Source organism: Pagrus pagrus (genome assembly GCF_965226575.1).
Source record: "Pagrus pagrus genome assembly, chromosome: 21".
NCBI classification, from domain to species: domain Eukaryota; kingdom Metazoa; phylum Chordata; class Actinopteri; order Spariformes; family Sparidae; genus Pagrus; species Pagrus pagrus.
The window spans coordinates 8,117,563-8,144,425 of NC_140208.1; the positions used below are offsets into that span (position 1 = coordinate 8,117,563).

The 26,863-nt window shown below is 43.2% G+C and overlaps 1 protein-coding gene across 8 annotated transcripts in view; it reads right to left on the bottom strand.

The window, feature by feature from the left end:
- Window positions 1–26,863, bottom strand: part of nrxn1a (neurexin 1a) — a 67,082-nt gene that overhangs the window by 32,120 nt on the left and 8,099 nt on the right. For 3 of the 8 annotated variants that reach the window (XM_084341875.1, XM_084341872.1, XM_084341869.1), the window contains exons 3-11: window positions 26,002–26,019; window positions 25,165–25,194; window positions 8,963–9,264; window positions 7,872–7,895; window positions 5,859–6,020; window positions 3,910–3,981; window positions 3,422–3,646; window positions 2,508–2,655; window positions 387–517 (exon numbers count right to left, since the gene is read on the bottom strand). In XM_084341875.1, the coding sequence (XP_084198001.1) occupies window positions 387–517; window positions 2,508–2,655; window positions 3,422–3,646; window positions 3,910–3,981; window positions 5,859–6,020; window positions 7,872–7,895; window positions 8,963–9,264; window positions 25,165–25,194; window positions 26,002–26,019 (1,112 nt within the window). The remainder of the gene's footprint in view (window positions 1–386; window positions 518–2,507; window positions 2,656–3,421; window positions 3,647–3,909; window positions 3,982–5,858; window positions 6,021–7,871; window positions 7,896–8,962; window positions 9,265–25,164; window positions 25,195–26,001; window positions 26,020–26,863) is intronic. The other 5 variants (XM_084341876.1, XM_084341871.1, XM_084341874.1 and 2 more) reach the window with 3 other exon arrangements.

Here is a 26,863-nt window from a genome sequence, read left to right on the forward strand (position 1 = left end):
ATTAGTTCAGTGATGTAACAACTCATGCTCGTAGGCGCACCTCTTAAAACCAGATATTCATGGACATTTTTGATGGGAGGGGGACGACACAAGCAGAAAATGGTCATATTAAAAAACCTACAGCCATCAAATGTTTGGCATTTGCTTCGAAACTTACTTAAACGATTTTTAGAGATAGTTGCTGATTATTTCAGCGACTCATTTAAAGTTTTTTATTGATTAAAAATCACATTTCTGCTGTTGAACAGACGCAGCCACAATTTTCCAGTAAATGATTCTTGGAAAATCCAATTAACAGGTAATCAAACAGTTAATTTAGTTCGCAACAAACTAATTGCTGCAGCTTAAGCAACCGAATTAGTGCGTCGCGCTGTCGCCACACACACCTCTGTGGGGAAGATGAGTCCGGCGCGGTCCTCGGGCAGTCCTCCCAGATACAAAGTGTCGTCCAGGTCCAGGATCTCACTGTCTCCCGGAGCCGTGTACGCCGTTCTCACGCTGTTCACCGAGATGGTTCCTGGATTCACCGCGAGACATAAAAACAACTTCAGTAATCGGCGCGACCTTCAATGTGAACATCCTCATCACAATCACAATCATCCCCGTCATCAGCAGCACCACCATTATGACTACCATCATCATCATTTGTATCATCGTCATCCTTCCACCTCTTTGTACTCCTCCTCCTTCTCATCACCATCACTTGTCACCGCTATAATCACAAGCAATGGAAAACCTACACAGGCTGTTGGTTTTTAGGTGCTACGCCGAACATTTTTGTCACCAATTAACCGTTAATAAATGTTTTGTGACATCAGGACAGTTACAGTAAACAAACAGGGCCCACACTGAGGGGACTGGCAGCCTCTACTGTGGCTGTCTGGGCTGCAATTAACACTGACGTGCAAACTTTAACTTTATTGGAGCTGTACATACGGTTTCAGTTGTTTGGCTCACGTTGTGCGGTAGCTGTTCAAAGGACTGTGATGAAGACAACAAAAGCCATCGTGTATTTCTGTTTAGCAGATCTACCCACAGGAGGCAAATGTGGCCGTAACTTTTTAAAGGGGACGTAAGAAAAACTCACTTTTTTTAGTGTTTGCCTGCCAACCCACAAACCATTAAATAAGACACCCCAGTCAGTTTTATGTGGCTAACCTAGGTCAGAAAACATTCCTCTGTTTGCTTTGGCTTCCTTCTTACATAGAATAAAGGCTGATTTGAGTAAAACGCCCCCAGACCGAGTACCTCCACCCAGCGTTTCAACATTTGTAAGCGTGAAACCGCAGGATATTTTTTTAACAAGACGAGGGCCAGTATAAAGCCAAGAGCTATGCACTGGAGCGACTCCGTTACTGGCTGCAAGGATCAACACAAAAGTCTTTATCTACTCCCGTCTGAGGATGTAAAGACCCAGTGGATTCATTTTTGATGGAAGTATGACAGAAATGTCCTCACAATGACTGGAAACTGTTATTTGATGTGGAAATCTTGCGATAGTGACTGTAAACGCTCAAGAATAAATCGATACCGGCTGTCTCTGACCCGCCTCAAGCTTGGAAGCTGTAAGCTTTACCATGTTTTATGTTAATTTGCTGTTTATTTTGTAGGCCGGCCTGTTGCTCAGCTAATGTGGCTACTCCCAGCGTGAGGCTAATTTGCAGCCAACTCAATAACAAGTAGTAGGTTGGATGCTGGTAACTGTTTTCTTTTTTGTGTGTGTTGCTTTTTGTGTTTGTAACGTTACTGCAGTGACACATGTTTTGCTGTGGGATCCTCACCGTGACTGCTCATGTGTGGTGTAAATGTACTTGACAGACATGCCCTGGAGATAACAATGTAGCTACAGATGTGTGAATAAAAGAAAAGGTGAAACTACAGGAATTCATTTGTTTGGCAACCGTGTGTGACTTTGATTAGGAAAGAGCAGTTAGCTTGCTTACAACATACAAAGACAGCTTTTTGCTGAAAAGAGGTTCTTGTGGGGATAGTCTGTTAGTGGTGCTGTGCTCAGGCGTGTGTGAGCTGACCAATCAGAGCAGACTGGGTATTCGGGAGGGGAAGGGGCTTAAAGATAGCTAAAAACAGAGCATTTTGATGTGTTTTTTGAGCATTAAAGCACGTAAACCTTTCCTAGTAGTAACCCAAAATAAAAGTATGAACCTAAAAGTGGGCACAACACTTCTCCTTTAATAAAACATTAACAGCACCACCAGTATCTTGAGAAAGCGGCAAGCAATTGCTCTAATTACAGTCGCAGTGTTGTGATAATTACACCAAAACATTACAACTAATATTAAAGTGTTAATTGATTCTGTTAAAATGGTCCATGCAGCCCCTTCAGAATCAGAGTCAGCATCCCCTGTTTGAATTAAATACAGACAGCAGGCGGGTAACACGTGCTTACTATATAGGATAATGTTCTTGTCTACCTCTTATCCTCCACCTCACAAAGCTTTGTGGTCAAGGTTACTGCAGCATCAGAGTCGAGAGAGCTGTAAGTGTACCTGAGCGTCCGTCCCTCTGGAAGTCCACGTGATACCATTCTCCGTCATTGACCTTCCTGTCGATAGCCTTGGTCTTGGTGGTTCCTGAGCCCATGTCAAGCAGTAAGTACAGGTGCCCGTCCAGCATCTCGATGGCAAAAAAATCCACCTGGAAGTCAAACAGACAGGAGCGTTAGTATTCTGTAAAAAGCAGGGACTTTGATGGCGAGCAATAAAAATGCAAATTATAGCTGCAAGTTACAGTAAGGTGATTAGGCTCAAGTCTAACCATTATAATCAGGCTCTCTGTGCAATTACATTCAATTTAAGTGGAGATTAGACAACCTATACATTTCTGGAAATTACAGATCTTGGACTTGTGGGGAATGGGGATTGATTCTGGCGTACCAACCCAGAAAGTTCAGGGAAAATCACGTCTATAGGAGAAGATGATTAAAGGCATCAATACTGGCAGCCATCTTGGATATAAAGTAGTAAAATGTCTCTAAAACAGTCACAGTTTTGCTTTCAAAATTCCCAAATTCAAATTCAAACTTTACAAACCACATGTGCCTGAGAATTCAAATTAAATGCTTTGACACCTTTTAAATCAGACGTGTCAATGTATTAAATATTATAATATGTTAAGTCATTAAAAGCAATTAGGTGACACATTATCGGCACTGTTTAATTGCTATTTGATATTTAATTTGCACAGATATTCACAGTTACCCTGATCCCTTAACTTGTTATCTATTACCACCATCAGCTGCATATTGTCCTTGACAAAATACCTGCAAAACTAATTTGTTAACCATTTGTTAGCATTTAGCTCAAGCCACCGCTGTGTTTAAGTGAAGCGTCATGGAGTCACTAGCATAACTGTAGACTATGTTTCCCGCGTGCATTCTTAAAGGAAAGACATATATTTTCACCTTGACTGTAGGAGGTGTGCGTGGGTCCTTGCGTTGCTGCTGTCGGGGTTTGCCATGGCTGAAAAGCATCAATCCGTTCGGCTCCGTGGTCCTGAAGTCGAACGAGATCGATCCCGCCTTCTTCGCCGTCCACTTGCTCAGTGCCACGAAAGACTCTGGGGTGTCAAACGTCACGGGGTCCAATGTGGCCACGCTCTCGCACTTGAAGGACACCACCCCACTCACCTAAAAGAAATATGGGTTGTTGAACCGATGTCCAGCGAATATCAAGACCAAAACGGTTCCTTTGTAGTCCGGGATTAAAATAAAGCCAGCTGTGAACTGACTAACAGACAAAAGCTTGTGGCTACCTCTCAAAAACATAATCCCATTTACTTAAAATTCCTACACTATAAGCCTCGCAGGGCCTGACAGAAGGTTGTGGCACAGAACGTCTGTGTCCTGTTTAAAAGAGGATAATGTGTTGTCACGCTGTTTGAAGTACGTACCTTCATCTTCGGGTCTCCCTGTTTAGCCAGTCTAGACAGCTCCAATCGTACATCATTGTTCTTGTACACCACCTTCAGGGGACGGGATTGAAGGGAAAAGAAAGAAACATTAATTCAACTTCAGAGCTTTATTTCTTCGCATTTTGTCAATTGGATTCCCTTTTAAACACATGTAGTGAGCCACGGGATTGTGATTTTCCTTTAACCTTAAACCTAAAACAAGCAAAAAGGCAAAGACGTACTTGATTAATCTCATCACAAGTCAAATAAAGAAGAGGATATTAAAGGGATAAAGAGGGGAAGAGGCATTTTGAATATGACCAGACATTCATTAACCTTTCACCCTTCAAAACGTTTTCTTTTTTTCTTTTTTTTAATTCAAGTGTTTTGGTATTTTTATATGAAGCCTTAAGACGAGCGAGCGAGCCACTCCAGCCTCATCTTTTGATAACTCCCATTTGTTCCTGCCACTTGCATGATCGCTTTTACTCTTTCTCTCTCCTTCCCTCTTGCGTTTCGCTCTTTCCTCTCCCTGACACAGTACGCTCTCTGACTGAGTGTAAAGACTGCGCTTGTGCCGAGCATTTTGATGTCGAGAGAGACGAGCAGCACACAGGCTCCGCTTTATTAATCCAGACCTCCTTCTATGACCTGCGAGCAACTCAGCAACATCGCAAAAAAATTTCTCCGTCTCTGCCTTTTTAAAAAAAATGATTTGTATGTCTGCCTGCGTGGAGGGCAATGAGGGCGATTCTTGAATATAAGTGCTGCAAGTGTGCAAAATGGTGTTAGCGCGTGGGCGTGTGTGTGTGTGTGTGTGCCTGCATCAAATGCACCAAACTGTTACAGCCGTGATCGTTCATGCGCGTGATTCACTGCATACATCTTAATTTGCTCACACGGATTATCATATCATCGTATTAAATATGTAAATGTGCCAGTGGAGGGTTCACTTTGACAGCGGCACCCTCGTTTAAACACCATCAGTCTTAATGAAGCAACACAGAGCGCATTCACCACCGATACAGATAGCTCTCTGTTTGGCACATCATCTGTCGGCTTGTTTGGTTGTTTGTTTATGCCTCTGTGTGAGTCTGCGTGAGTGAAAGTGAGCCTCAGACATGGTGTGTGCATATATGGGGTGTATTCGGGGGGGGGTTTTGTTGCGCCGACGGCCGTGTGTGCGCACATGTGTGGTTATTTGACTATGTCTTGTCTGCGTGTGTTTTGGCGGCGCATTCCTGCGTCTGCATATACATGCTAAAGTTGTGTTTGTGTGCATTTGAAGCAAATGAGTGTGTTCCATCCGTGTGTCATGTGAGTTTTTGTTGTTGCAGTGTTGTGGCCCATTTCAAGCACAGCGGATGGATGGAGCGTCTCTGTGGCGTAGCTAATTAGCATGTTAGTGCTTAGTGCTGTATCTACTCCCTCAACGACACTCATCACTGATTCTCTCTGATGCTGGGGAGGGTGTGTGTGTGCGTGTGTGTGTGTGTGTCTGGGACTGTTTGTGTGTGTCTGCCAAATGGAAGCATTTCTGTGTGTGTGTGTGCGCTTTATAAGATAATGTGTGTATAATGTTTACGTGATGCGTAAAGGGAAGGGAGGATGAGGGAAAAGAAAAGAGAGAAAGCGAGAGAGAAAGCAGGCAGATCTGTGTTTTTGTAAAACCTGAGAGTATACAGAAATATGTGCAGCAAGAGTGTATTAACCAGGCAATAATTAAATATTATCATTCATCGTCTTTCAGCGGAATCATATTGTGCAGAAACGATCATGTGGAGATTATATCAGCAGCTCATTAAGTCTAAATTCTGTCTAAATTAATTCTGAGCAAATTGTAGTTAAAACCAAACAGAACGAGCTGTTGAAGCCTTGTGCAGAGTTTTGGGAAAAATAACCTAACATGCTATTTGTTCAGCCGTGCCGCTACGAAATAATATGACTACCTCTTTGAGACAGCCCATGAAGTTATTGCTGACTGGAGACCCGGGCAGGTCGGCGGTGCTGGGGCTTCCTCCCACGTAGAAGAAGTCGTCCGAGCCCAGCATGGTGTAGTCCTCCTGGGTGTAGCCCGTGGTGGTCAGGATGCCGTCCACAGAGATCGTCACCTACACAACAAAGCACAGGGAAAGGACACGCTATATACTCACACCAAAGGCAGCGCTAAGCGCTAGCTAGGCGCTGACCAGCCAAATTAGCCCCCGTTACTCTGGTAACCAATGTGTATGCATTCTGGTAGGGAGAAGGCCTGATTGGTTTGGGGAATTGGCTAGTTGTGCTGTTGGGTGGATGGATCAGTGTTAACTGTGTGGTGTGTTTGAGTAGTGCTGCTCAATGCCACTCACTCACTCTGCCTACGGTTATTAATAAACTCCCTTCTACTACTCTTATACTCTGCAATCAGACTATGTTGTCTGCCTGCTTCTGCCTGTCGACAGCGGTAAGTCTATCGTACATAATAACAAACAAGGTCCTGTGTGTGATTAATAAAGATTTTCTGATACCCGAACCATCCGTGTAGCTCTCCACACCCCAAACTTCAAAGTCAAATCTCTGCCTGCGTTATTCTGACTACAAAACAGACTCAACAAACAACAATTGCATTAAAAGGCTAGCCTCGTCTTGCATCTACAATAGTTCCAGTTTCACAGTAAAAGTCTCCTCTATCACAGACTCTAAGCTGCTTCATCATGCACTCGATGCGCTTTGATTTACTTCGTAATATCCAAACAACAACTTTCCCTAATGCTCAACGTAAGGTGACTCTGACCCTGGTCTTATTATAGTCTAAACAACCCAGTCTGCTTCATAACAGCCTGTATGGGGGCTTGTTAGCTAAACCCTGTCACACACAAGTCACAGCTAGTGTTATGTTATCACCCTGATACTCTGCAGACCATGTTCGAAGGCTGCGAGCTCCTTACTTTCCCACTATATGTCCCCTCTCTCTGGTGGTGCTTATCATTGCCGGGCAAACTCGCCCAGCCAGGCAGGTGTTAGCAAAAGTCTCCGCAGGCTTCTTCGTGCGACACAGGTAGGTGTTAGTACTGTTTGCATGTTAGTAGTTGTTAGTTGTTGCACTGCTGACAGCCACAGTGGTGTTACTTGTGTCAGGCCAAGCTGTGTTGGGTTACTGAGGTTAGGGTTCATGATTGCAATGCTGTTAGTAGTTGTGATGATGTTATGTTGTTGTGTTGTTAGGGTGAGTTGTTGATGGAGGTGTTAGTTAGTTAGTTTGTGGTCTGGGGGGGGTTTGTTAGATCAGCGATCCTGAATGAGATGACACATGGACGAACACACACATATTGATGTACACACACACGCACAGGTGTTAGATGGGTTTTACGGCTCATTCCACACGTACGCACGCACATAAATATACAAGCATGCGGCCTGTTCCTCTCTCCGCATGCAACTGCACTGGCAAGGAGGACACAGTCGATTAAAAAACACCACAACAGAGTACAGGATGAATCAGAGGCACCATGGAGAACATGCAGTGGCAGAGTGGAGGACGAAAAATCAAAAGAAGGAAAAGAAAGAGAAAAAAAAGAGGGGGAGGGAGGAGGAAGGACCTCTCTTTCCTTTATACGGACCAATCAGAGAGGGGATAGGGTTTCTGAGTCACGCCATGCAGGAAGGGGGGAGGAGGGGGGGCTCGCCATCTGCGTGCAGGTGAGGGATGAGCCAATCAGAACACGCCTACATGTCAGTCACAGAGTGATGGGGTGAAAAAAACGGTAAGAGAAAGGGGGATTTAAAGAAAAAAAGTGGTTGGCAAGGAGGAGGAGGGGGGAGGGGACGGGGGCTTTTTTAAGCGTAAAAGATTACCAACCGCATTTTTTATCCTTTTATTGGTTTAGTTTTGATGTCTATGGTTCAAAAGGAAATAGACACGGGGCAAACCCAAACTAAGAAACAATTAGAATGATATCTACCGAACAATGGAGTTTGTTTACCATAGCGTGTCCAATGCCTGAGTGCTTTGTAGGAGAGGGGGAGAAAGGAAAGCAAAAAACTGTGAACAGAACAACTTCGGGAACAAAAAAAGGAAAAAGCTAGAAGGCCTCTGGTGAGGTTAGTAGGTTGGTTGGAGTGGTTTCGCTAGGAGAAGGGCACAGGTTAGGTTAGTAGAATGAATCATTCCATGGATGGTGGTTAGTTTCACTAGCAGGTTAGTAAAGTTAGTAGTCAAGTTAGTAGTACACACAGGCAAACGGTAGAGGCAGGTGGGTTACAAGCACTTGAGTGCGAGAGACCCTCACTGTTCTTTAGTTCACTCTCTCTCTCTCTCTCTCTCATTCACACACCCACACGTTCATTCACACACCCACAATTGAAAAAGCACTCACCTAGAGCTGAGAGCAGTGCTGGTCTGGTGGTTAACCCACTGTAAACTAAGACCAAAACCTCAGGTATTTTCTTCCTACCACAGCATCACTGCAGTCGGACAACAGACCACTGACCGTAGCTTCTACATTGATTAGCTTCTTGCTGCGGACTAAAGTCTTTTTCTGCTGCCCACTGCCCCTGAAACATCTGCAGCAGTCACTGTGGTTCGCCAAAGTCAAATGCACACTGAAAACTATTTAACAGGGAGTTAAAAATTAATGCTGTGACTCACAATCATTTTAATTGCTTGATTAATCTCTCAATTAAACAAATGAATCAATCAGAAAATAGTGAAAAATGCCTATCATGGTCTTCAAGGCCCGAGGCGACAACTCGAAAAATCATTTTTTGGTCCAAACAACAGTTAAGAAACCCATTTTTAAAAAATTTACAGTGATATAAAACAAAGAAAAGCCACAAATCTTCACATTTCAGAAGCTTAAACAAGCAAATTTTGTTGCTTGATAAAACACTTAAAGGATTAATCAAGATGATCAAACTTAATCATTTCATCACTAACTAAAATCCAAGCACTTTCCATCTCCTTAAATCTTTTCCTTCAAGGCTTATCAACAGCGTTACAAATTTTTTTTTTAATCTCCTCTCCTCTCCTGTTTGCTCGGTCGCTCACTCCTCCACCTCCTGTTTGTCTGGTTACCTGTCTCAGGTTGCGGGTGACCTTGACGTCGTGCCAGGCGTTGTCGTTGAACTTGCCGTTGACGGGCTCCACCAAGGCCTCGAAGGCCCCGGAGCCGAGGTTGATGACGAGCGACACGGCACCGTTCTTCAGTGCCAGGTTGACGTAGTCGGCTGACTTGCCGGTGTGCAGCATCAGGCCGTTGCGCTGCAGCGTCTTGAAGGAGAGCGTGATTTCATCGCTGCTAGACTGGATGGGGTTGGGCGACAGGTCATAGCAGAAATACTCGGAGCCCTTGAAGGTGGCGACGTACTCCTCGCGAGCTGAGATAGTGGAGGAAGCGGAAGAAGGAAACATGGAGGAAGAACAAAGAATTACATTATACTCTTGTTGAACATTATCATAATGATTAGAACAAAATCCGAGCTATGTCGCTGCTTCCCACACTCCTCTTCACAATATGCTCAAAGATGATAAAATGGTGGGTGTTCATCAGAGCCAGCGGAGTAAAACAAAGCTCTGCTGGGCCTGGTTAAATTTGATTCGGATGTGCGGTACAAAACATATTGTTGAAGATGCTGAAAATGTTGTTACTGTCAAGCAAAGCCTCACTGATGCCAGCACTTGGAAAAGAAACACTTCCTTCCATACCTCTAATCGTACCATGGAGTGGTGTGTAAACAAGCTTTGATCACTCATGTGGGTTGGAGATTAAACAGTGTGGATGCGAGAGAGACAGTCGTGAGTCTGTAGCGTTCCAAACTTGTTATGAAACCTGCCATCCTCTCTTTTGAGAGAACAGCTGTGCTGGCAGTCTGAAGTTATGTGGTCTTGTTTGACAACATGGCTCATTTCGTGATGTTCATCAAATGCCAGAATGTGTGTGTCTGCGTATGTATGTGCAGTCAGAGAGGTTGAGAAGGATGACGAACAGGATGAAGATGGAGACGGAGAGAACGGCAAGCCCGGAAGCGTTGCGGCAGCCAAAGCAGGCGGCGTTGGCCAATTACATTTTTTGAGAATAACAAGCAGACAGCCAATGGCAACTTACCTTGCGCACCCTTCGTGACCCACAAGGACACTAGACCAAGGTTTTGCAATCCATCATCCTTAAGCTCACACTCTCTTATCTGCTCTCTCACACCTACTCATACAGAAGTGCACGGCCGTATACGCAGGCAAGCCGAGGAGTAAATTTGCACACCTACACACACATCTGCGTGCAAAAAAAAATGATCATACTACTGTGCTGGCAAGCAGGGGTGACATTATCTGTCTCCTTCACACCCATCCCCCCCAAAGCATCACCCTTCCTCCGCATCCACTCCAGCATTCTCCACACCACCATCCTTACATCTCTCACACCTCCCTTCGAGCTTCACGCCACCAATTCCTCCCCGCGCAGCTCGTTGGCCTCTTTTTCTCTGCTCTGTGGAGCCTCTGGCATAACCACCAACATGTAGTTCAGGATAATGAGGAGAACAGAGGGGAATTTAACACACACTAGGTCAGGCCGGAGCAAAGACAGACACTCGGCGAAGAACGGCTGGAGAGGAAGGAGGCGGAGGGATTGCCACGTAATGAATAGACTGAAGTGTAATAGGTTATTAAGGTGGCGAGAGGCAGAGAGAAGAGTGTTGAAATGGAATCGGCCGCACTTGAGTGAATATAACACGGGGAGAATAATGAGAAGGAAAAAGTGAGAATATATCACAATTCAGAGAGCAATTATGGCAAATTGTCTTTCTTTGCTTTTGTTGCACGAAGATAAAAAAACCCAAAAGTGTGAATGCCAATATGTGAGCGAGAAACAACAAGTTGTTTGCCAGCATGCGTGTGAGTTCCCCCAAGTGTACGATTGCTTCCCTCCCAGCATGTTAATTAAGAGCGTGTTTGTGTGAGCATGTCGCAAAAAGGGAAAAAGTGTGTGCGGGAATGACGAGTATACGCTTTTTTTCTTCTTTTTTTTTTTATGTGTGCATGAAATGTGCAGGGGTGTGGGTGGGTGCCGGTCTCTGTAAATATTGGTGTATTGCTGTCAGAAAAGCTATTACCAACTCAGGGCCTCGGGCTAGTCTTTACTGAGAGGAGCGAGAGCGAGGGGGAGGAGGAGGGAGGCGCGCACACACACACACACACACACATACGGAGAAGGGAACAGCCACAAATGTTAACACAATCACACAAACGCAGACACGTAGATAAATGTAGATGAGGTGGCAGAGTGAGGAGGGGAGCCAAGTTGTTCACAATGAGAACACACGCAGCCGTCCGGCAGCATTCTAGCGGTAATTTACAGAGGTGCCATTAGGTTTCAGTGTGGTGCTACACCATTCTGTTGCTAATTTACAGACATGTCATTAGACCAGACAGGAGCACATAAAGCATCTCTGCATCGATCTGGAAGCTCTGGCCCGCAACAACAACGAGCGCGTACACACACACACACACACAGACGCACGCACGTACACAAATCAGGCAGGAAAATGCATATGTACGGTGACACGAACATGTGTCGTGCATGCGTGCGTTCAGTGTGTTCAGATGCAGACGTGCGGGAGACGCGCGCGCTCTCAAGTGGGCAGGTTGGAGTGGATCTGTTGTAGCTCAGATTAATGGAGTGAGTCAGTATTAGCTCAGAGTAAACAGTGAGACAGACACTGACATACACACCACATGTCACACTTCATCCTGTGGAGAGCACTGTCGATCAAAGCGAGCGAGCGGGAGGATGAGGAGGGCGGAAAAAACGCAAAATGAAAGGAAAGAGAGAAGAAAAGGAAAGCAGAGGAAGACAGATTTTCAAGCACTGTTTATGTTTTAAAACGCTCCTGTAATTTTTTCTTATATAACTTGTTTAACTGAGGTTGCTTCATTTTTCATTGCTTTCGGGTCACCTTGATTTCAGCGACACAATGGGATTGAATAACGTTATTATGTAGTGGGAAGGAAAAAGGAATCTGTCAAGCTAGGTTTTAAAGGTATATTATCGCATGACATCTTTATGAATCGTTTTTCTTGATTATGTCTTGCTGCCAATTGATCGTCGGTTGTCTGCCTTTAACGACGGCGTATTATGGCCATTGTAGGTAAAGAGCCAGAGGAGGTGGGTAATACTAGAGAATTGCCAACACTTAAAGGTCCACTTTGTAAGAAAGTAGATTTTTTTGAGTCTTGTTCTCAACTCATGAAATACTGACAGTATTTCACAAGTCAAAAAATCAATTCCTTGCATATTTTCCTGGTTCTTTCTTTCTTTCTCCCTCCTTTCTCTTCTTCCTACTCGCCTCTCTTTTGCTTTCCTTTTCCTCCAGCAGCTTAATTTAATCAGTCTCCACGAGATCAAGATCTGTTTTTCAAAGTAGAGCTTAGAAAAAGTCAGACAGATAGGGCCGCAACTCAAGATTATCTCTCATCACTTAAACGGTTGATCATTTTTTTCTATTGGTTGATAATTATTTAGTCGATAAACTGTCAGAAAACAGAGAAAGAAAATGTCAATCAGAATAACCAAAGATCCAGAATGACATCTTCAGATTGTTTGTTTTGTCCGACTGATTGTCCACAATCTTAAAATATTCCATTTATGATGATGCAAAACATTTGAAAAGCAGCTAATCCTCATATTTCAGAAGCTCGAGCCAACAAACGTCTGGCACTTTTCCTTGAGAAATGACAAACACTGTTTATTAAAGTCGTCAAATATCTCTTTTCAAGTTGGCAATTAATGAAAGAAATGACTTATCATCACCCGGACTCCAGTCAGAACTTAGACACAACCAGCATTACAAAACACAAAGGTCACAGTTCAAGACATATAAAGTCAAGTGTTAACGATAGACGATCTCTGAGATTATAAAGTCATTAATGTTTGACTTCTCTGGGATTAAAGTCACAAACTACGAGAGAAAAACAGTAGTTTATTTGTCAAGGAAGATTTATCCGCATGGCCCTTCTACACCATCGTGGTCTTTATATTTCTTTTTCTAGGATATTTCTTTTTATACGCTGGCTGTGTGATAGTAAGTAAGACCTGACTGTAGATGTTTTTCATTGGTCTCAAGGCTAGTACTTGAAAGATTTATTTACTATACATCAGAACGACAGAAAGGAAAATCTGTACAACCTCCTCTATGATATTTCCTTTGCTTTGCAGATTTCAAAGCTTTTAAAAACAGATTTCAGCTTTGTATTATATATAAATATACATATATATGTATATAATTTGCTGGTTGTGTCTAAGTTCTGACTGGAGTCCTGGTGATGATTAGTCATTTCTTTCATTAATTGCCAACTTGACAAAAAATATTTGACGACTTTAATAAACAAGTCATTGTTTGTCATTTCTCAAGGAAAAGGGCCAAACATTTATTGGCTCGAGCTTCTGAAATATGAGGATTTGCTGCTTTTCTATATTTTGCATCGTTGGAATTGAATATTCTACGATTGTGGACTGTCAGTCGGACAAAACAAACAATCTGCAGATGTCATTCTGGATCTTTGGTTACTCTGATTGACATTTTCTTTCTCTGTTTTCTGACAGTTTATAGACAAAATAATTATCAGCCAATTGAAAATAAAATTATCAACCGTTTAAGTGATGCAGATAATCTTGAGTTGCGGCCCTATCTGTCTGACTTTTTCTAAGCTCTACTTTGAAAAAAAAACAGATCTTGATCTCGTGGAGACTGATTAAATTAAGCTGCTAGAGGAAAGGGAAGGAAAGGAAAAGACAGAGAGGAGACGAGAGGAGAGGAGAGGAAAAGAAAGGAGGGAGAAGCAAGGAAAGTCTGCAAGGGATTAGGACGGAGAAGATGGCAGAAATTAATAACTATGGCGGCTATAGGCAGAGTGGGAATAGGCAAACATGTAAAGACGGGCGGTGATTGGCGTTCGACTTTGATGGCTATCATTAAACTGCTACTCTAATGAATAAAGCAGTCTGTGGGGAGGCAGGAGGGAGAGAGAGGGAGAGAGAGAGAGTGAATAACTGATCTGATGGTTGCAGCTACTGGGACCAGCTGCAACTGTACCGCCCCTCTGCCGATCAAACACACACACACACATCACATGGATTTCTCTGTGTGTGTTTGTGTGCATGTCGCCAGTGTGTGTGTGTGTGTGTTTCATGTGGCTTTGTCTCTTCTCGTGGGTCCCCCTCCTCAACATCTCACACACTAATTTGTCATTTCCATGGAAACCCTGTGTTACACGGGGCTACGGCAAATATGTGTGTTTCGGGGAGAGAGAAAGAGATGGGGAAGGAGGCCGAGAGAGAGAAAGAGTGATTGAGTGAACAGTACATTATCATGGACAGCTGTACTGAATCAAAATGGCGGATGGAGGCTGGGAGCACATCAGGGGAGCCTACATTATACAGCACCTGATAGAGGGAGCAGGGTGGAAAAAAAAAGGTGCAGGGTGGAGAGAAAAGGGTGGGAAGACGCACGTGGAGGAGGGTGGTGGGTTTTGAAAGAAGAAGGCGTAAAAAGAGGCGAGATGGAGGGACTCATTGAGATGGGTAACACAAAATGGATGAGAAGAGAGGAAGAAAAAGAAAGAGAGACAAGGGAAGGGAGTGGCGGAGAGCGAGGGATGGATGGCTAGAGAGACGAGGAAAAAGAGAAAAATGCTGGTGTATCTAAATCCTAGTGTAGCAAGCCTCAATCATGGCAGCCCTGTCATTCTGGAGATAGCACACTGCAATTCCCCTGCACCTCGTTTTTAGCCCACCATGCAGTTCTGCTATCAGCTCCTCTCAGACTGTCCACACACGCAAATGCACACACACACACACACACACACACACATACGGCAAAAAAAACTCAAACATCCTGCATGAAGGCATCCCTCCTTAATAACAGACAGGTGGATTAACTACGCACTCATACAGTATACAGATAGATGACCAGTGTTGGGAATGCATGCAAATGTATGCTAACGTATGCATAGTCTCTATATTAAGTTAAAGTGTGAAAATCCATACAGCCAAGTTCACTAAAGGCTACGGCGGCCGTTTCCATCTCTGTTCGGTGATATACAGCATCTGGCTTTGAAAGCGATTGGGCTATCACATCACTGCCAGGGGAGCAATACTGTAGAAGAGGATATTACTGTCAGGACACAAGTGACAGATTGGTGGTCTGCAGCGTTGGGCTCTTGTTCCCTTTTTTTGTTGTTGTTGTTGTTAAATTGAAGGCATTTATTCCCAACACGAGATATACTGTTTTAAAAAATCTGACACCGGCTCTGACAGAGGTGTTACAGGCCCCGGAGTAAAACTACTGCAGAAAGGATGAATCCATTAGTTAATCAATGATTTTGATTACAGACTGAGCATTTAAACGCTCCTTTTTTCCGTTCTTTTAATCACTTTAAGTAAGATTTGAACATCTCATGACAGTAAATGGAGACTTTGGGGGGTTTTGACTGCTGGTTGGACGAGAGAAGCAATCTGAAGACGTCACTTCGGGCTCTGAGAGACTGTGATGAACATTTTTCACATTTCTTTTGACAGTTTATCGACTTATCATCATGAAAGTGATTGATGATTAATAGATAATGAATATAATTGCTCGTTGCAGCCCTATTTATTACAACTGAATGTCACTGATCAAACAATTCATTGACTATCAGGCTTTTTTCAAACTCTATTAACCTGCAGATGATTTCTTAGGTGAGATGATCAACCATTTTGTCTATAAAGCAGAGAAAATGCCCATCACAATTCCTCAAAGCCAAGATGATATCATCAAACGTCCTGTTTTGAAAGATATTCAATGTATTATTATGTTAAGACAAAGAAAAGCAGCAACGTCTAACAATTAAGGAGCTGGAACCATCAGATTTTGTATATTTCTATGTGAAAAACACTCAAACAATGAAATAATTGTCACGATCTTTCATTTTCTGTCGATCGAGTGATCGAAGATGTCACGCTGGACTCAAACATGATGTTTCCAGCTTGTTAAATCGAAGGCTGTGCCGCTTTTCTTCATTTCTTTCATTTAGGAAATTGGGTTATAGACTAATCGATTAATCATGTAAATAATCCACAGATTAATCTGTTGCAGCCTTATTTATAACTACTTGATCAAACAATATGTTGACTAAGTGCTGCAACTAATGATTATTGTCAGAATTGGTAAATCGGATTGCGGATTGTTTTCTTGGTAAGTTGATCAATTGTTTTGCCAATAAAACAAAACGAGCAAGCAAATTCTCACTTATAAGGAGTTGGAACCATAATTTTAACGTATTAATCGATTAATCAAGAAAATAATCTGGAGATTAATAGACGATGAAAGTATTTGTTGGCTGCAGCCCAGGATTGATTAATGGACCAATCACTGCAGCTATAATTGACTAAAAGGTGGCGAACACATTGATTGAACTGACTAACTGTAGTGAGTAAATAGTTTGATCTATAAAGTGAAAATAGTCGAATGTGTGTGCGAAACCCAACCATTCAATTTGCGGCGATAAAAACAGTCACATGAAGCATTTTTGCTTCATTAATCCTAAAACAAATTACAGTTGAGATGGTTCGGAGCAGATATGGTCTTATCTGTTTTTAAGTGACTTTCAAATTGAATTTCCTTGAGACAAACAGAGCTCAACCAAATAATATCTTATATTGTAAATCCCTTTGAATTTCATTTTAAGAAAACTACCAACAGCACACTTCCTCCCATTATGCTCTATCTTTTTATTTCTTGTCCCTTTTTGTTTCTTTTATCTGCGCTCATCTCTCTCTCTCTCTGTCTGTTGCTTCACTTCGGCCTTCTCTCTGGTACCCAGGGAAACCGGCTTGTTTCCATGACAATGTCTGCAGGCAGAACAGTGTATTTGTCTTAAGCTGGATAAGATCAGAGTCAGTTTCATCCGTGTTAGACGCACACACATGCTGGCGGGCGTGCACACACACACACATACAGACGTCATGGCACGTATGCACAGAAGACCACTGTAAAAATGTGTGTTCTTGCATACAGGCGTCCAACCTGATTTGACATGGTGAAGTTAAATATACCCACACAGACTAATGACAATGCTCAAATTTGCATGGATTCAGATCCACACACATACTGCAGTGTCACACACACACACACACACACACACACACACACGCACACACACCTAATGAAACCCCTTACAGCAGGTTGTTAACCAATAACAACAGTGTAAAGACCTCTTTTCATAAAGGTAATGTAATGGCTTTTTAATGAACACTGTGGCTATTTCAGTTGTTGCAGTGATGCCAGACAAGTACTACGAGCAAATGATGTGTGTGCGTGTGCGCGACGCCTGCGAGTGAAAGTGTTGTTCATGTGTTTGTTCTTGTTTTGGCAAACAGCAGAGAAATGAACTTCAAATGCCAGATGGGGTACTGGAGTGAATCGCCAATTGGGCCACTACCCTGAGCGCCCGCCCAGACACAACGGAAATTGCTAGAACAGGTATGAGACAACTGGAGCGCCGACTTGCCTGTTTTTCTTTGCTCTTACTTTCTAAAACGGGAGTGTTTGCGTATGTGTGTGTGTGCCTGCGTTGGATGAGGTATCTGCATCTCTGATGAATACCATCCCGGCTGACGTGAGACTGTGTCAAGTCGGGGCGCCCAAGGAGAGATGCGGCGCCCCTGCTGAGCAACGCTGCAGTCTTATCTCCCTTCCTGTCTCCCTCTGCGTCTCCGACCTTCTCTTTCCAACCCTCTTTTTCCCACTTTCTGAATGCGCTCCTATCTTTCCTCACCATCACTCCTCTACACTCCTTTACCCTATCCCGCCCACCCCTCCTCCCGCCCTCCCCTCACACACTCGCAGCCAGCCTCCCGCTCTATCTTTCCCCTTCATCCTCTGTAAACGGGGAGTCCGTTTGATGTCTTTATTTTTAGGCGATTACAGGGTGCGTCGGCTTTGTGTGTTCCCTATTAGCGTTGCGGTGAATGTGCGAAAATGTTAATGTGAACGCTTGCTAACGCGATGGTAATTGCATACAATTACCAATAAATGTATACATTTACTAGTGGGATTGTTACACATTTCCCATGGTGAATGGAGTAACTGTGTATCCTCCTGATAATGTAGGGAGGGGGGAAGAGGTGGTGCTGTGACTTTCATTACAAGAACCGCATGGGTGTTAAGCATTAATGAGCACTGTAGTACAGTACTGTAATGGGTGTTAGTTGCAGATAGGAGAGGCAGAATTACTCCTAATAGTAGAAAGGACATGTCTTCAAGAAATGTGCATTTTAGGATTACAACTTTTTTGCATTTGCTTCATCCCTGCTGATGGCCGGAGTGGGCACAACTTAGTTTTAACAGTTTTTTTTTTTTTAATCACAGCTCAAAATGTGGCCATCACGAGCCAAATTCATGCCAGTCCATCGGACAGGCGGCCAATCGCCAGACACTTGCCTCTTAACACCGAGCGGCTCTCTCTCACCTCGAGTTGGGCGCTGCTCACTTGCTCGTCTTGTTAGATTACGTAAGGATTACAGCTACAGTGGTTAATGTGAGTCTGAGAAATGTACAGCATGTTACAGTATTTACTTCAAGGCTCAGAGGGTTTTGATGATTTTACTAGCAGGCCAAGAAATGTGTCTGTCTAAGGGTAATATTTAGAGATGCATGAATGCAATTTTCTTAGCCGATTTTTTAAAACTTTTTTTTAAAATACTATTTTTACTATTAATAATTACTCCAAAACCGCACCAGGTAACAGCACCTTCCCTCATTCTTGCTAATAAGCATTTATGCAGTTAAACTGATATCCAGGACTCTTATTGTGAAAGGTAAAAACAGAGGGAGTCTTACTAGCGCGCTGCAGTTAAAAGTTTGGCTGGCAGCCGTCATGCCTAAAACCGTCCGATTCCGGTACCTGGCCGGTCGATCGGGTCATCCATAGTAACGTTTCTTACACCTCTGACTCGACCTCTAGTTTTGAGTTTTGAGGAATCGCTTCTCTTGCAGCTAGTTGCTTGATCTAGCTCTGTTTATTATTGTTATATGGTTGCCTAAAGCGGAGGCAGTGATCACCACCATCACATATTCAGTGGATTAGAAATCTTTTTCAATTTCTCAGCTAGAGTAAATGTAAGTTTACCCTTGGAGACACGACTGACATGTTCTGTGGCAACAACCTCTATCTCATGTTGACGACTAAAACCGCCCCCACCCATAGCACAAGGCTGAAGTATACAAGCTCCATTATTATTATTTACTCGTTTATTTTCATGGTCGAATGCCTGCACTTAACTTAATCATTCTGTTTATGTTGATTATTAGACTATTATGATTTGCAATGCGAGGTACGTTTTCCTTTTCTTCGGCTGTTGGCTGAACGAGCAGTGCTGATGCAGTATGATTTGCATCACAATTTCCTTTGTCACCGAAAATTAGTAAAATCATGATGATGTGTTTTTGTTGTCGTTGTGGTCTGTACCAAACAAAGTACTTGCTTTTGTCACACATTTTACACCTTGGATATTGCACTCGGCCGTATTGCGATTTTGATAATGTTTCGTTTGATTGTGCGACCCCTCGCTGTAGGTAACAATCATTTTTAATTAATTGATTTATGGTACGTGTCAGTAAAATGTCAGAATATAGTGTAAAATACTCACTTAAGGTGCCAGAGCCCAAGGTGGACCAACAGAAATCAAAAAGCTGCAACAATTAGTTGATTAATCGATTAGTCACCTAGCATGTGAGTATTTACAGAGTATTTGATGCTCCTGTTTGTCATCGTGATATTAAATTAAATATTTTTGGTTTTTTTTTGACAGGACCAGGGATCAACAGATATGGTTTTGTCAGGGCCGATACATTTTCTTTTCTTTCTACTCCAATTTGGAGGCAAACATTGTTCGTTTTAGTCAAATATATTTATCTGATAACTTTAGTTTCTAGTTATTTTGCAGATTCAGATTGTTTATACTTAATTGTTTGGCATCAGAGCAAAAGTAGTGCATTTATTAATCAATATATTTCATCAACAATCTGAAAAACATCAATATTGATGATGGAAAAAAGAGGAATATCAAATCTCATAACCGGCCAGACCGTCAATCGGTCTATTAACGGGTATTTTTCACTATGTTCTGACATGCACCAAACAAAATGATGAATTGATTGATTGAGAAAATACTCATATTATTAATCTGTCATGTAATACTTGCACAAAGTGATGCAGAATTTGAAAAGCAGGATAAATGTTTGGCATTTTTTTTATCATTTATCCAAACTGTTGATTAAAATTCAGATTATTTGAGCACTACTGCCCCAAAAAAACACCTTAGTGAAAAGGAGCAGAGAATTAGAAAGGCTTAGCTGTGGTAAGAAAAATATGTATTTTTTAATTAGTTAAGTTTAATTTAGCCTGTATTTAATTAAACAATAATTAGTCCTTGTGTGATTTATTATTAGGACTGTTAGATGGTGATGAATAAGAGGCTGGAGACATGCTGTACTTTGCTGGTACTGACTGGTTCCTCTTGTCTTGGCGTCTGCTACCACTCCCAACCCTACATATGGTGGAGTCAGCACGGCGCTCATCCTCTACGCGAGTGCGTGTGTGCCCCGTGTGTGTGTGTGTGTGGGCAAAACACGCACATGTGTATGTCCGGGAGACAGTGCGACAGAGCGAGGGGGAGGGACAACAACAAAAGAGGCCGTTTAAAGAGAAATCCAAAGAGTGTGACACTGAACATGTGTGTGTGTGTGTGTAGTGTCCATCTATGTGTTTCTGCACCAAGACAATGTGTTAAAATGAGCCGCTTTGATTGCCGACGCTTTATGAGTCACAAGTGATGACTCACAATCCACCTCCCCTGAACATGCACACACGCACACACACGAGACGCACGCAAACATACGGACACACACACACATACGCACACACCGTTCCCTCTCCTGCCTTCATCCACTGACCGTGAAGAATATGTGCAGGCAGCCTTACTCATGCATATTTACACTGAACACACACACTCACTCACCTACTCAGCGGGCACTCTCTAAAGGTTATTGTGTGTTAGTGTGTGTGTGTGTGTGTGTGTCTGTTTGTCCGTCCGTTCACGTAAGCGCGTGTGTAAAGGTCACTTAGAGCGAGGCTGACCACTTGTTTATGCCGCGCACAGATTGTGGGGATTGATATCGAGAACGCTTGGGCGTGCAGACAAACAATCGCTATTAACCGGACAACCTGCTTCAAAGCTTTAAAGTAAATACATAAACAAATTATATAAACGAGCGCCGCTGCCAATTACGTCCAAGAGCTACTCCTCGATCCTATTCAGAAACCTACAATCACTCATTCACCCAGAACCCTTCACGGTCTATTCTCGGCCAGACAGAGAGAAGAGAAAGGGCAAAATCTGCTACTTGGCTTTAAGCACATTTTCCATCCAGATTATTGCTGCTCAATACTTTTCAAAAAAAGGAAAAAAAAAAAAAAAAAAAATCCATTTCCCCTCTCTTCCTTTGGCTGCTCGATACTTATGAAAATCCAATTTGGCTCCCTCTTTTCTTTCTTCCCTCCACAATTCGTGCATTTTCACCCACTCAAAGTGATTAGTGATCTGTGGGTATCGTTTCCAGGGAGAATGATAGCTGTGTTTTATGGAGGAGGGGAAAGGTCCACGGCTCCCCATCAGGGCTGGTGTCCCTTGGAGAATGACTGGGCTGGGAGGGCAGACAGGAGCACCGCTGTCCCTTTGCAGATACAGGCAGTTGCTCTACATCACAGGCAAGAAGACGACTCACTTTATCTCTCCCTCGCTTCCTCTTTCCCTCTCTGCTCCCTCTATCATTCATTCCTTTAGCTCTTCTCTCGCAGGCACGGTCGCTTTTTCTCAATTTCTCCGGCACAGACACACACACGAGCAGACACACATGCTATATATCTTTCTAAGACACCCCTCCTCCCCGCACCCAATCCGCCCCCTCAAAGAAACTCATTTCAGCTTTGCGGGCTCCTCAAAAAGCCTCTTTACGCTGAGCTAACCTAAGCTAGGCTTCGTCTGCACCATTTGACAGCCTTTACATCTCAGTATGCAGAGCAAAAACACACACACACACACACACACACACAGCTTTTTTTATGTGTACAGTTTCTGAAAGAGACTTCAAAGGTATTAAAAAAAGAAAAGAAAAAGGAAAATCAGCCACAGTTACTTTCAGCCTATCACAATCCAAACATCCGTAATAGTAAGGGCAGCCACCGTACACAAATACACTGAATACATTGTGTAATAATGCTGGAAACATATGTTAATACATGTCGACCCTTAAGTAGCTGATTTAAAATGCTGAGCATAAGCCAGATGAAGCAATTAAATTTTCACTGCCACCTGGATGATTCATGGCAGACATTTTGAGGCAGAAACTTCAGCACTGGGAGCTTACTAAGCAATCAAAAACACAGAGAAAGTGCTCAGATAGAAATATACTTGTCAGAATAGAGATATCTCACGGTGATAGATGGTTGAAGACACAATTTGCCGCTCTATTCAAGATATTTCTATCCGCCGGCTTTATTAAATAGCACATTTCACTGAATACACGGGCGGCCCTGTCACAATGGGAGACAGCCGTCATCATGTCCTCTCTCATCCAATCAAAGAGCACAATAGACGCGGATCAGCCCGTCACAGTCAGGCCTGTCTTCATGTGGGTCAATCAGTGTATTCATCAGCGTCATGCAGAGCCGGCCGATCCAGCAGCACCTACCTTCAGATTTTCAAAAGCACTGTAGGCCGGAGCTACCATTCGTTCACACGCATGCATGGACGCACACGCGCACTCGCACAGTCATGCATCAAAGGCTCTAAAGTCTGCATCCCCATACATACAAGAGCCTGTCAACACAGAGCTGAGGTCACGCCCCTGCTGGTGGACCGCCATGGGACCTTATTTCAGAAAAGTACCTATCGTGGCAAGAGGCAAAACATGTTTTGATCCCGTTTGAAATGTGCCATGATTTACACACACAATGTTTGTCAAGTCAAAAGATCTTTTTTCAACTTCGTGGTCGTAGACAGTGAAAAAACATTAGATTAGAGTACACACAACTAGGGTTGCAACGGTATGACATCTCAGAAAATATCACGGTTTCATGATATCACAGGGTTTTTTTAGGCTAAACAAACATTTTATCATAATTTCTCAAAATATTCTGTCCTGACAGATGATATAAACTTGAAATATATATATTTTAATAACTCTGATATGATAGAATTCAATATCTTAGATAAGCAAATGTTTACGGTACGATAACTGTCGTATTCAAGTATACCTTGAAACCGGTATATCGCCGCAACCCTGCACACAACAGTTACTTAAGTGACGTCTTCTAGTTAAACACTCACCAAAACCCAGAACGGAAACCATGTAGAGTTGGTCCCGTGTGTTAACTAGCTCACAAAACTGACTAACTCAGTAATTTGTCAATATTTTCGGACTTGTTGCGATTTTCACCTTTTTAAATTTTAAATTTTTCTGTGCGGAGGTGACGGCCATGTTGGTGTTGGTGATGTATGTTAAGTGAGACGATGTACTTCACTGAATGGTTTTACAAAAACCTAAACGGTATTTCACTATCCTTACGACAAACTGTGACTTTCTTGATTTGTAAAATTATCTTTAAAAGGGCAATTCAAATATATTAATCACTTTTTTATTGGCCGTAAGTGAGCAGATTGTAACGTGACGTCAAAAATGAGACCTTCCTCATCTCTCTCGTTGCCTACGCAAGCCTGTGGACGATTTGTTTAAGTTGTTTAAAGCTGCTGGAGTTTGGATTTCTTTGTGAAGGACTCGGGTCAGATTTTCTGCAACAATCCAATGGATGTAACTTTATGGATGTTCTCGAGTGCCTCGTCTCAGTGCCTCTCTCTGCTCCGCTAACAGAGAGCATCGGTGGCTAATGTTAGTTTGGAAATGGAGTCCGCTAACACAAAGTTCCACAGAGTCCCTTTTAGGATGAAAAACATCATATATGAAATTCATGGCACGATTCAAAAGGGATCAAAAACATAATTGTCTCTCGACTTCTGTAGAATTCGTTTCCAAAATGAGGTCCCATGGGGTACACCGGAAGGAGTGGGACTTTGCCTCGCTATGCATTCAACTTCAAAACCCATCCAGAACAGCCCATTAGCCATACACACAAGAAAATCAGGAGGTTGTACCTCTGAGCTTTGCTAAATTCACAAAGGGTGGTGTCCCAAACAGTGAGAAAGAGGGCAGGAACAAAGAAGGAAAAAGGAGAAAGAGGGCAACAAGAAAGAGGTGGCATCGTGAGTTTTGTTCATCTGCGAACAATTTTCAAAAGGCAGAGCAGTGTTCAAAAACACTGGACATCTCGGGAGGTTGAGGTATAACAGCATTGCTTTCATACATCAGTTCAGAATCACATGTGCTCGCCAAATGTGTGAGCAGGAGCCCATGTGAGGACCGGCAAACGGCAGAGCAGGGCATGCTGGAAGCCGATGAAAAGCCATAGATGATGTGGATGAGTGTTCCTGTGAAAACTGCCACGGTCATTGATCCAAACCATGATGTAGAAGCACACATGCACTCAGATGTAAACATCGTGCACACACACACACGCTCTCTCAACACTCCCATCCCCCTCGATCAAACTCTTACATACAGGTGGGAGAAAATGAAATGAGTGGAAGAGTAAAGACGAATTCAAACCATCCATGGAGTCAGTCGGTCAGTCGGCCCTTTGCTCCATTTCCATGAGCCGTGCCAAATCTAACCCAGCCAAGCACCGTCAAGCCGCAGCCGTCTACAGCCCTCCCACATCAGCAGCCATGATTTTTACGATATCACAGCAGAAGTTGCTCTCAGGCTCATTGCTCTCTTAAAAAAATAAATAAAATCATACCTAAAGTATTCTGTAAGGTCGCTTTTCAATAATCCTTATTCAATTGTTCCACTTCAAATGCCCAAGTCATCCATTTCAGTTTAAATTAAAACTGAAATTTCTGATGAGACCAAATGGGACCGTTTTAAAAATGAAGAAATCTCTATTACATAAAAAAAAAAAAAAAAAAAACTGACCTTAGTTCAGTGCCTAGAGAGACAACTTCCTCCCGCGCCAGGTGGTGATGAAGTGTGTGGGGGGTGGGGGGGTACAGGGAGTTGTGAGTGTGGGAGTGAGGGGATGATGGTATAGCAGAGGACAACAGGAAGTGAGGTAAGAGGAGGCCATACCTTGGTCGCCAATCATCAGGTGTGCCAGACCTTAAAGGAAGACAAGAGCACAGTCAGCACAGCAAAGGTTCATGGGGCGTGAAGTGTGAGTGTGTGTGTGTGTGTGTGTGTGCATATATGTGTTTTTGTGATACAGGAGTTTGTCAATGACATGCTGCTGAAGGCTAAAGTACTCCGTGTGAAAGTGTGTGTTGGTGTGTGTTTGTGTGCATGTGTGTACGAGTCCTCTAAATTATTCAAAATGTCTAAAAAAAAAACCCCTTGCTTTGAAGACACTTACTCATCCTAGGCAGCGATCCTACGCACAAACAGGTACGCACACAGACGCTCGCACACAGCTACGAACTAGGTCGTATACAGTACTGTATCTGTGTGTGCCTATGTCTCTGTAACCTTGAGGCCAGAGCGACTTCAGGTGATTACACACGGGATGTAGAAACTTACCAGACGTCAGCAACCAATCCCCTACATACCCACACAGACCAACATACATTATGCTGGCTACCTTGTGCTTTCATTTCCACAAAAGAGGATGCGATGAGAACGTGAAGGCCAGAGAGAGGAATGTAAAGGACGGGACTGACATGGAGAAGATATAAAGAGGGTGGAGAGGAATGGCTAAAAATAAAGTGATGACAGCTATAGAAATGTGTACTTTATATGTAATTACTTTAAGTACATGGAAAGACAGGATTCAGATAGAAATGTGAAGAAAGAGATGTTTGTCTGAAGAAAATAAATACAGACGGACATAGACAGATAGACAGATAGATAGATAGATAGATAGATAGACAGATAGATAGATAGATAGATAGATAGATAGATAGTGCGACCTACCTGGAGTGTAGCTGTGCTCTGGAAAGGTGTCGCGGCCGGCCGAGGAGAGAGAGAGACAGACATTCATTAACATGCATGCTAAGCCCTTGGGTTACCATGGCTACTTACTGTACATGCACACCCGTCCGGGGTTACCGTGGTAACACACATGCAAAGTCCACGCAAACGTCACAATGGATACCATGCTGCACTGGTAGCCAAAACTGAGGTTTGTCTATATATATATATATAATTTTTTTTTTTTACGCACACACAGAGCTGCATTAAAAATAACGCACAATCTCTCTCTTGTGCAAAAATACACTTACATGTAAGCGCACACGCACACACATACCCACCCACACTTGCAGATACAGAAGGGTGGAGGGGGGATGTGGGCAAACATATACGTTCCTACCTGTATGTTTGGATTCACGAGCCGTTTACCCCAGAACTTACCTTGGAGCCGCTTCCTCTCCCCAGAGCCCCCCGACAGGTAGCATGCAAACACACACGCACGCACATTCGTACGCACAATCTCTCCCTCGCTCGCTCTGTCTTTCACTCACGCACGCACACACGCACGCACACGCGCACACACACACAAACATTGACTATGGCAGTAATAATGATGTGAAATAGCAGGAAAACATGTAGGGATGGATTAGCAGTGCAGGAAAGACGAGGGGCATGCATGGTTCAATACTGGGACTTGAGTGTGTGTTTGTGTGCATGTGATCGTGTGTGTGCGTGTGTGTGTATTCTGAGCTGTGTGCTGATCTGAGTGTTTCCTTGCCTCTGCCCTTGTGCTAGTAGCATGGCAGAAACAGGTGGAGCCATTAGCATGCTAACAGCGATTTGCCCTCAAGGACAATGCAAGCCA